This window comes from Rhynchophorus ferrugineus, unplaced genomic scaffold, assembly GCF_030347505.1.
Source record: "Rhynchophorus ferrugineus isolate W39M unplaced genomic scaffold, kcgeb_rfMv2 rfM1, whole genome shotgun sequence".
Taxonomy (NCBI): domain Eukaryota; kingdom Metazoa; phylum Arthropoda; class Insecta; order Coleoptera; family Curculionidae; genus Rhynchophorus; species Rhynchophorus ferrugineus.
In genome coordinates this window covers 28,686,155-28,696,509 of record NW_027472580.1, presented here as the reverse complement: position 1 = coordinate 28,696,509, position 10,355 = coordinate 28,686,155, and the positions used below count along the sequence as shown (strand labels likewise).

General features: G+C 30.4%; 1 protein-coding gene across 2 annotated transcripts; it reads left to right on the top strand.

Annotated features, from left to right (window-relative positions):
* Positions 1 to 807: 807 nt before the first annotated feature.
* LOC143196196 (nucleolar pre-ribosomal-associated protein 1) lies at positions 808 to 9,761 on the top strand. Of its 2 annotated transcripts, XM_076403868.1 has the most exons (11): positions 808 to 1,077; positions 1,132 to 1,421; positions 1,485 to 1,722; positions 1,775 to 1,974; positions 2,025 to 2,236; positions 2,408 to 2,573; positions 3,024 to 5,788; positions 5,851 to 5,990; positions 8,455 to 8,632; positions 8,686 to 8,849; positions 8,913 to 9,761. In XM_076403868.1, the coding sequence occupies exons 1-11, from the start codon at positions 912 to 914 to the stop codon at positions 9,740 to 9,742; spliced, it is 5,349 nt and encodes a 1,782-aa protein (XP_076259983.1). In that variant the 5' UTR covers positions 808 to 911; the 3' UTR covers positions 9,743 to 9,761. The 2 variants fall into 2 exon arrangements, with proteins under 2 accessions (XP_076259983.1, XP_076259984.1); XM_076403869.1 differs by lacking the exons at positions 808 to 1,077; positions 1,132 to 1,421 and having other exon boundaries at positions 1,503 to 1,613.
* Positions 9,762 to 10,355: the final 594 nt, after the last annotated feature.

Here is a 10,355-nt window from a genome sequence, read left to right as displayed (position 1 = left end):
CTTGTTAGTTAATAACAAAAACAGAAATAGGGTATATTATTCTCGTAATTCACAAGTATATTTTAATATTTTCAATATATTTTTTTATATGTATAAATAACATAAGTAAATGTGATAGGACGGTCCTCCTGCTGTTGCGATAGCCACGGGTTCGAATCCTGCGGGGCATGGTCGTAAATTTATGTTTGTGATTGTTTAAAATTTGTGAATGTTCTAGGCAAGAGTGTAAAAACCTCAAATTGAAAAGTCGCGTACAATGTTTTCACATATTTTTTATCTAATATAATCAAATTTTTGTATATAATGTTATTGTTCAACTGATGTGACGAAAAATCGAAAGTAGGTCAGTGTAAAATCCATTCAGTTTTCTTTTTATGCACTAACTATATCATATTAGAAGTCGTAGAAACATTATAGGCAACTGTTTCTATGGTGTAATGGTTAGAACGTTGAGTTCACACGCGGAAGTCGCGGATTCGATTCCCAACAGGGCAGCAAGTTGGTTGCTCTAGTTTGATTGGAATTTCTCAAATCGCCTAGACAAGATAGCGGTCCCCAGTGCCTGAAACATTCTTTATTTTCAATCTTTGTTTCTTTATTCCTACTTTTCCTTATACGAGATGGCCTTTTACTTTGGCTATCCATTGTAACACTTAATAACTGTGTAATTTATTGAGTAAATATTTAACACTAAAAAGTAAAAAATAACCAAATTTAGATTTACTCATTTTCCCTATATGTAAATACTAATTTAATATATCGTCAACGTTGCGTGACATCATTTTACTCCGTTAAATAGCCAACTTCAATTCATTGTGCCATGCTGTTTATTAAGGTTATGTGTATATTTTGATATTTAATTGGATTTACTCTATATTTCTAGAGAGTGTTGTATTGAAAATATTTTAAAGATGCTGAATGAAGTGGAAATTCAAAACGAAGAGTCAGTGAAGTTGGTGACAAAGAAGCGGAAAAATATAGACGTTAAAACTGAGGATAGCCCGAAAGTTAAGAAAACAAAATTTCCCTTTATAAAGAGTTTCCGTAAACAACTTTCTTCAGGAAATAAAATAGAAGGTTTATATCGAGCTTCATATATAAATACATTTAATTATTTGCAAATTATTTTAGCACTGCAAATGTTTTTAAAAGAATTGAGTGACAATTCTGATCATGATTATGCATTTGAGTATTTAAATAATGGTGGAAGCATTTTGGAACTATTGCAAATCCTAGAAAATGACTCTTCCATAGCTCCTGTTATTGTATTTAATATAATTAGCCAGCTACTACTAAAAATAAGTGCGAACTATGGCCAGTTTTATAACTCCTCTTATGAGGCATGCCGATATCTTTTAAATAATTATTTGCCTGTTATTCATAAAATGATTGGATTGAGTTCTTCAAAAGATGAGAGAAAGGTATGCTTTAACTATGGATTAAAATTGTAGTTCATAAATATTACATCATCTCTTCTATTTTAGATTTGTTTAAAGTTACTTACTGCAGTTGTAACTTTCTCACCTAGTTTGTCTAAAGATGTTTTATTAAATGTTAAATTTCATTCAGCTAATATAGAACTACTAACAAAACACACTGGAGAAAAGGATAATGTACGTGATAGTTTTATACACTTCATCACTTCTTTTTTAATAGATAGTGATTTTCATACCCTACATATTTTGCTTGGACGTAGTTCATTTCTTACTAGCATAATTCCAGGCAAGTTTGATATTTTATTAAGATGACATTTTTAAGGGATATTTTATTTAAGGTCTACAATATGATGATGTCAATACAGTTTGTGTTGTAATAACTGCATTAAAGAACTATGTTTTGCAAAATAACCTAGTGACAAGAACAAGTAAAATGCATGTTTTTAATACAGGGATAGTTAGAGACATTGTTAATTTATATAATTGGAAAGGCCCTGAGGGATTTAAAATTAACAAAAATGATAAAAGAGTGGTCGAAGTAAGCTTTATTTATACGAAATTATCCAATCTTAATAACATTGTTTTTAGGTTGATAAAATAGCTAAATCTACGGTCAATGAGTGTGTACATGACTTTTTACTAATATTATGCACAAGTCATAAATATGGTGTAATTTTTAAAGATCCATTGGTAGGATTAGGAAAAAGAAATCAAAATGCTCTTATGTACACTGTTTTGAATAGTTTAGAGCGTCCATGGGAACATTCTTATGCTAGTGAACTGGTGATTGGTATATGCCAGTGAGTTTTGTTTAATTTTCAACAGATAAAACATTACTTTTTATTTATGATTAGTGAAATGTCATTTATCTATATCTTGAATGAGTTTAGTAAATTATATATAGTGTTATAGAATTATTCTAATTCCTATGTTATTCCTAAATATTTAACTAAATATATTATGTATTTTAGATCATGTCCAGATTTAGTCAAACATGTATGGACATTGCTAAGCCCTTTCCTTGAACCTAGGCCTACTGAAAAATGGTACAAGGCAGTAAATTTTTTAAAGAAGTTATTAGAAATAATTGAACCTAAATGTATTGATTATTGTGCAAGAAGTCTTAAGGCATTTCAGGTATTTATTACTCCATATATATTATCATGATTTTAAATCAGTTCTCCCAGTTTTTTTAAGAAATATTAACAAAACCAAAAAAAAAAACATGTATTTGTTTCTGTATAACTACATTTAAAGTGTCCATATCAAATGCATCTGTTACAAATTTTCTTCTGATAATGAAAGGACATCTAGCTTTTCTCAATGTAACATAAAATAATCATTATTTTTAAATATTGTTAGTACAATTTTATTACTTGCTCTCTAATTACAATCACTTACTTTAATAAATATGAAATATGTTTCACTGCTCTTCAACTACTTTTTCTTGAATGAATCAATTAATCTTAATGTATATACATCACAATAACGTATTTTTATTTGAATGAATATATACTGTATTTTATGTCTGAAAACTGTGAGAACATATTTGAGATTTACATTATATATTATATCTACTGTTTTTAGTTGGCGCAATTGATAGAGATTTTAACTTCTCCGATTCCCGTGCTGAAAGTGTTGCTCTCAGATAATTCTACAGAAAACACTTTGCTGTTAGATATTTATACAGTAGTTTCTTTAATGATTCAGAAGGTTAATAACTTTGCAAGTGCTCTAGAATCTTGGACAAATTCGGCAAATATCAAAACCATTAAAGATATTCTTGCAACATTTATTGCAAGAAATTTTCCTTCTGTTCAAAAAATGCTTAATATTTGGAAAACAATAACTTCTAAAGATAATTTAAGTATAAAGCTAGATTATTTGGAAGTAGTGCTGCGTATTTTGAAGTGTTATCAAACTTTAGCCCCTACATTAATGTATGACTTAACATCGGCCAACTTTGAGATTACAGATTTCTTCTTGTGTGATGAAGAACATGATGAAAGGCAGAAACACTTACAAATAAAAGTTATTGATATTTTTGTTGATATCGATCCTTCTTATTTTTTGCCAACCAACAATCTATTTTCAAAGGCTATTTCAGTTCTTTTACCATTCTATCACTTAAACAAGCAAGAAAGTGCACTTATGGTGCTTCGAAAATTGTTGAAGAATTGCGATATATTCGAAAGTTGCTTACATGAAGTTGATGTATGGATTAATGGTATTTTTAATTGTAAATCAATATTACCGTGTTTTATTGATCAATTTGTGGAAGTTCTTCAGGATGCAAGTGTTAATATGCTTACTTATCAGGATCAAATGTCTCATATAGAAATATCAGAAATCGGTACTGGAAATTTTTTCGGTATTACTGAGGATTCTGAGGATATCATATATAATACAAAACATTCTAATTTCAGTGTCTTAATTGTAAGTTTTCTTAAGAGTATTCAGGACAAAGATATATCAAAATCAATAAAAAAATATCTTGAATTTGTAATTATAAGTGTATTTCATCAACAAACTGTGCCAGATAGGTTTCTAAAAGTAATTCAAATATATGAGTCAGTAATACCATCTTACATACTAGAATATATACAAAGCTGGTGTACAGGTTCTTGTGACCCACTGATGAAATTTAAAGGTTGTATGGATATATTAAAAACATTTAGTGAAAATTTTTTAACTACAACGTTAAAAGAAGATATATTTGTTGATATGTTATATCCAGGTTATTATTTAGATATTCTAAAAGTTGCCACTTTTTATTTTACTAATTTAGTAAGGTTTGACTGTATTGATGAAACCAAGTTAAATAACTGGTTAAACAGCGTTCAACTGTTGCATAAAAAAGATTGCTTTAACCTAGAATATCAAGAGGTTGTATTGGTCAATAATAATTTAGTAAATAATTTTGATATTAAACAAGTACAGAAAAAATCAACAATTGGACATTGTACTAGAGCTATCTTTAAAATAGCTGAGCTAATTAGACCAGCTGAAAAATTAACTGCAATTTATTCACAAAGTATATTCAACAGTGTTATAAAAAGTCTTAAAAAACACAAAAAAATTAATTTCGGAGATTGTATCACAGATTATTTAAAGGTATTTCCATTAAATTGCCATTATTGCTATAAAATTATCGAATATGTAATAGATGTAATGGATAGTACAGAGGATAGTATTTTAAATATTTTATCTTATTCTATAGGAAGAATATCTGAATTATGTAAAATAAACCATGATTACAGTCCCATTCAGAATGATTTTATTAACAGAGTAACAGATTATATGGCAACAGCCTTGGATTTGGGCAAAGATTGTTCAAGTTTATGCAGTTCTTTGAAAAACTATTTCCAAACATTTCCTTTCAGCATAGCTTATATCCATAAGAACGTGTTTCCGAACCTGTTATTATTGAAAGAATATCATAAAGATAGTGCTGAATTAGCTGTTTTTCTATTGGAAAGAAATTTGGGCTTTGCGAGTTATATTAAAGAACATTTAGTAACTATTTCAGAAAAAAAAGGAGTGATATTACCACTTACTCACATCTTGATTAGGTCTAATATGTCTGAAGATATTCTGAAAGACATTTATGGAAATTTAGAAGGATCCTTTATTAAAGCTCTTCAGAAACCCCAGAAAGTGGGTCAGCATTTTTTAAAAGACTATGATGTTCACAAGTTGATTGGGCGTTTTATGCCTGTTGACAAATGCAAACTATTTATTGATAAAGTTCAGAGATTTGAAGTTACTGAAATATTTCATGTAAAATTTTTTGAAGCACTAATTAACAGATTGATGTCTGAAAACGAATTAAATGATAAACAAATATCAAATATCATACTAACATTTGTACATATGGAAATGATGCTGTTTAAAAAGAAAACACCAGAAGACGACCAAAATATAAAAATTTCTCAGGTTGCGGAGATATTTAATCGCGTTTTGGAGAAAATTACTTCCAATACCGACGTTAACATAAAACATATTTTTGCTAATGATACATTTAACACGTTTTGTAAGTTTGTTTTAAAATATGGCGTTTCTGGTCAATACGACTTACTACAGATTCTGACTACAATCACAAATAATCAAGCATCTACAATTGAAAAAGAACAAGCTAGTTTTTTGTTGGAGATGTTATTGTCACATTCCGAGTTTTTGAATATTATGTTGGGCGAACATAATGCAACTAAATTTGCGGTTTTGAATTTGCTTTCGGCAATTTTGGAGAATTGGAATGAGTTAATGGAGAGAACCCATGTTCCTCTATTGTTAGCGGCATATAGAGGAATGGTTTCGCGATGTGATAGGCTTATATTGAAGTTATTGAAATTGTAAGTATATAATGATTTGTTATTTTATGCGATTATTTAGTACTCATTTATACATTTTATAGATACGAATCTAATGCATCTCAAACAAGCTTTTATGATTTCAAACCATTTCTTTGGGGAAGACTTGCTGCAACGCACTATTCAGTGAGGAACAATATTGAAAGTTCGTTGACTCGGCAACCTAAAATGAGTCAGATATTAGGTATGTTTAACAAACACAATTTTGAAATATGATAAATTAATCATGCAATGTTGACCCTGTATTCGAAAAAATTAGTACAATGTACTTCATGCAAATTATTCTCCACTATTAGCTATACTAGTTACTTAGACCATGAATCATCGACTACATCAAGTCGTTAATATGGCGACTGGGGTGTGGTTTAATACTCATTACTCGCGTATTGCATTCTTGGTATTTAATTGAAACGTGTTAACTTAAATACAGTTCCAAGTCTTCATAACCATTCTTAAGCTTGCGTATCCACGTCCTCCAACTTGTTTAATTAATCAAGTCATCAAAAAACAATAATGTCCGATTTACGTATTTCCTCGAATTATTAAAGGGATTAAATAGAAATCCAGGACGCGTTTTTGACACTAAACTCAAATAAGCAAAAAGAAAATAAATATGTGAAGCTGATTTTGTCGCTAATACTTAGCAGATTTACTAACAGGTCAATTGAAAAGTCCCCGGCCTACCATAGTAAAACCTTTTTTTTTTTTGGCAAAATTAGTTTTTTTTTATTCAACATAATTCCCTTCAAGGGTGGTACACTGATTATAGCGATCATCCAACTTTTCGATACCATTTTTGTAGTACGATTTGTTCTTTGCTTCAAAATAGGCCTCAGTTTCGGCGATCACCTCTTCATTCGATGAAAATTTCTTCCTAGTGAGCATTCTTTTGAGATCTGAGAACAGGAATTGAGTTCATGAATTTTTGCCATCGTTTTCACTGAGTTGTGACACGGTGCATTGTCTTGGTGAAGCAGCACTTTCGATTTCGTCCTTCAAACGGTCCAATAACGCTATATAATAGTCGCTGTTGATGGTCTTTCCTTTTTCAACGTAGTCAACGAGAATTATTCCATACGCATCCCAAAATACAGACGGTATAACCTTGCCAGCCGACTGTTGCGTTTTCCCACTCTTTGGAGCTAGTTCATCGTGTGCAGTCCACTCGAACGACTGTTTCATTCATTATCACATATCGACGCAAAAACTCGGATTTATTACTCTTGATCATCTTCAAACACTGCTCCGAATCATCAACTCGTCGTTGTTTTTGGTCAAAAGTGAGCTCGTGCGGCACCCACTTTGCACAGAGCTTTCTCATACCCAAATATTTGTGAATGATATGATGTACACGTTCAATTGATATCTTTAGAGTGTCTGCTATTTTATTCAATTTCACTGTACGATCATTCAAAATCATTTTGTGGATTTTTTAAATGTTTTCGTCGGTAACAATCTCTTTTGGGCGTCCACTGCGTTCACCGTCTTCGGTGCTCATTTCACCACGTCTAAACCTTGCATACCAATCCTTGATGGTTGATTTTCCTGGGGCAGTTGCCGGAAACTCGACATCAAGCCAAGTTTTTGCTTCAACTGTATTTTTTCCCTTCAAAAAGCAATATTTTATCAATACGCGAAATTCCTTTTTATCCATTTTTTCACAATAACAAAAGTTGATTACAAAGCAATGATCCGACAGCTGTCAAATTTATACACGCATCTTTTGAGGGTTAGGGCTAACTAAAAAACATATGGTGTTAACTTTAGTAGCGCAATCTATGTGTCAGAGCGGGGACTTTTCAAATGACCAGTTAATGTGTTTTTAAACGATTTTATGTAGTAGTTTTGTGTAAATTATGATGGTGACATATATTCTATCTTATTTTATTTCAAGGAAACATCTAACATTTCAAGGAAAACATTTTTAGATTATTTAAGTAGTAGCGTCTTCTTTTGTTGAACGCTAGATTGATTACATTTCTTTTTATATTAATGAAATTACAATTGTAAATTTACCCTGTTTAATTTTAAATGATTGTTTTATGATTTAGAAATTACATCTTTTGGCTATTTATGAAAAATAGTTTTAGTTAAATGGCTATCATTGCTCACTGGCCTATTCTCTTTTCCAATATTGTAATACATTGCTAGAGTTACTGAATTTAATGCGTAACAATAGGTCGCTTTGATTCCAGAGTCGGCCCAATCCAAATCGTTTAATAACAATTACAGTAAACTATCTTTAATCTTTAAGTTGTTTTGGTATATAGTATAATTTCTCTAATCTAAATATATTCACTGTCTTAGGTATCTTTATTGTACTAGATTGAGTACTGTATTGTACTCATTCGAGGAAGATGTAATACTCTGCAACTATAGTTTTCTTCCATCTGCTCTACCGTATATAAGACCTGATTTTAAAAAAGATGTGAATATTTTTAAAATTGCAAATGTAGATGTAAATTACATAAAACACAAATATTTAATTGATACTTATGGAGTGACAAAACACTAACTCAGGTCCATTAATAAAGCCACCTCTGTTTCCAGCATGAACAATAACATATTTGCAATGAATTATTATTACATGATTTATAATATTATACTATGACCATGTGAGTTTTGAGTAATGATAATTATTTTAACAGGCAATTTGAAATATGAATTGGTAAATAATACCATAACAAATTACCCGTTCAAAGAGAGCTTGCAGCAAGACGAAGTTAATATAATTGATTCAAAATGTTATGATTTGAAATTTCTATTACCATTGTTCAGCCACATATTAGCTCCCGAACAGCAGGTTAAAACTTATCTATTCACAAGGTATTTTTGAAAATAACAGCGATTTGAACATTTTTGATTTTTTTTTCTTATAGGACAGGCGCCCTGAGTTTGACCGTGATAGCTCTAAGCAGTGTAGACAAAGAAGTGCGTCAAGCGGCATGTCATGTCCTATCGCGATTTCATTTTCATCTCGAAGCAAGACAGACGGGAAAAGATAATATGCTTTGGATTCGATTTATTGAGGCTATTTGTAAAGGTTTGTTTATTTTTATTTTGTCTTTCTGATTTATCATTTAACGAGGCAACATTTTAATTTTAGGTGTCGTTGCTTTACCGAATTTTAAACTTAATAATTTTGCGGCGATATTTTTCGCTCGCATGGCTCTAATTTTGACTAATCCAAAGCTTCCAATGTATACACCATTATGTTCCTATCTTTCAGCAAAACAACATTTGAATATCAGTACTGTCCCAGAACTATATACTTTGCTTTTTAGTTCAGATGTAAACTATAAGGAACATAGACATTTTATTTTAGGAATTTTAAAAGATGGGTTAAGAAATGAGAAGGACTTTCTGGACCTTTTAAAATCGATGGGGTTAAAGATGTTTTTAGAGCTATTTGCTAGTTGTGTATCTGATTCAAGGACTAGACACCTTATTTTGGATGTTTTATTATCTGCTTGTACAATACCTTTAGGAGTGAAGATGTTGTGTGAAAACTATTCGCTGTTAGCGTTTTTATATAATTTGGTCGCTTACCATAAGACATACAGCAATGAAATTGGAATTTTACCAAAAGTGTTAAAGATATTTTTGGAAATTGTGAAGGTTCGGCAAGATCATTATACCAGCAAATTTATTTTTGACTTATTTTTGGATATAGCTAAAAGTGAGACTTTTAAGAATTTTAATGAAAACGACCTAAATTGCTTTTACCATGTTTTATACAAAGTTTTTTCTTGCTGTCCAGAAATTGTTAGTGGCAAAGATACAATACTTAATATTCTTCTAGATAGATGTGATGATTCATTTGTAAAATACTTACGGACTTACGGCTGTAATTTTGTAGATACTGCGTTACCAGAATTTCAATCTCAAGATAAATACATGTATTTAAGATTGTTAATTTATTCCATGTTAAAATAAATATGTTTTTTTACTACCAGATTTCGTTTTTTTATTTTAATTGTTCTTATCCATTTATAATTTTCTTTGGATGAACTTTTTTCACTATTTCGAAATTAGATTTTTAACCCTTTCACATTTATAATTAATTTTTTTGTATATTTTAAAGTCTACTTTATACCGACAACGGTTTATCTGGACTGCACCAACGGTTTAATGTGGGCTCTGAACGATGGTCCTCGGCATTTAAGCCTACCGACTGGCGAGTGACCAACTTACAAATAATCCCAGAGGACATCCGACTCTTGCCGAGGACAATCACAAACATAAATTTACGACCATGCATCAGCAGGATTCGAACCAACCAAACCGGCCATATAAATATTAAAGAACCAATTTGTATTTTTATATTGTTTTGCTGTACTAAAACACTTCTTTTGTGAGTCAATCTGTATTTCATTGTAATCTTTAAATATTATAATTTAAATTTTAAAAAAATTGCAATTTTTTAATCAAATTTGTCAACCAGACCATATTTACGGCTTTCATGGATTTAACATTTTAATTATAAAATAAAAACTTTATTAATTAAAACTAAATTACACTAACCTGTGGTATTAGGGAGCGTATTAGA

What these genes read in the sequence shown, in the direction of transcription:
- LOC143196196 (XM_076403868.1), top strand. Translation starts at nt 912, where the DNA reads ATGCTGAATGAAGTGGAAATTCAAAACGAAGAGTCAGTGAAGTTGGTG. An exon ending in TTCAGGAAATAAAATAGAAG is followed by an intron (nt 1,078 to 1,131) that starts GTTTATATCGAG and finishes AAATTATTTTAG; the next exon opens with CACTGCAAATGTTTTTAAAA. An exon ending in GAAGTCTTAAGGCATTTCAG is followed by an intron (nt 2,574 to 3,023) that starts GTATTTATTACT and finishes TACTGTTTTTAG; the next exon opens with TTGGCGCAATTGATAGAGAT.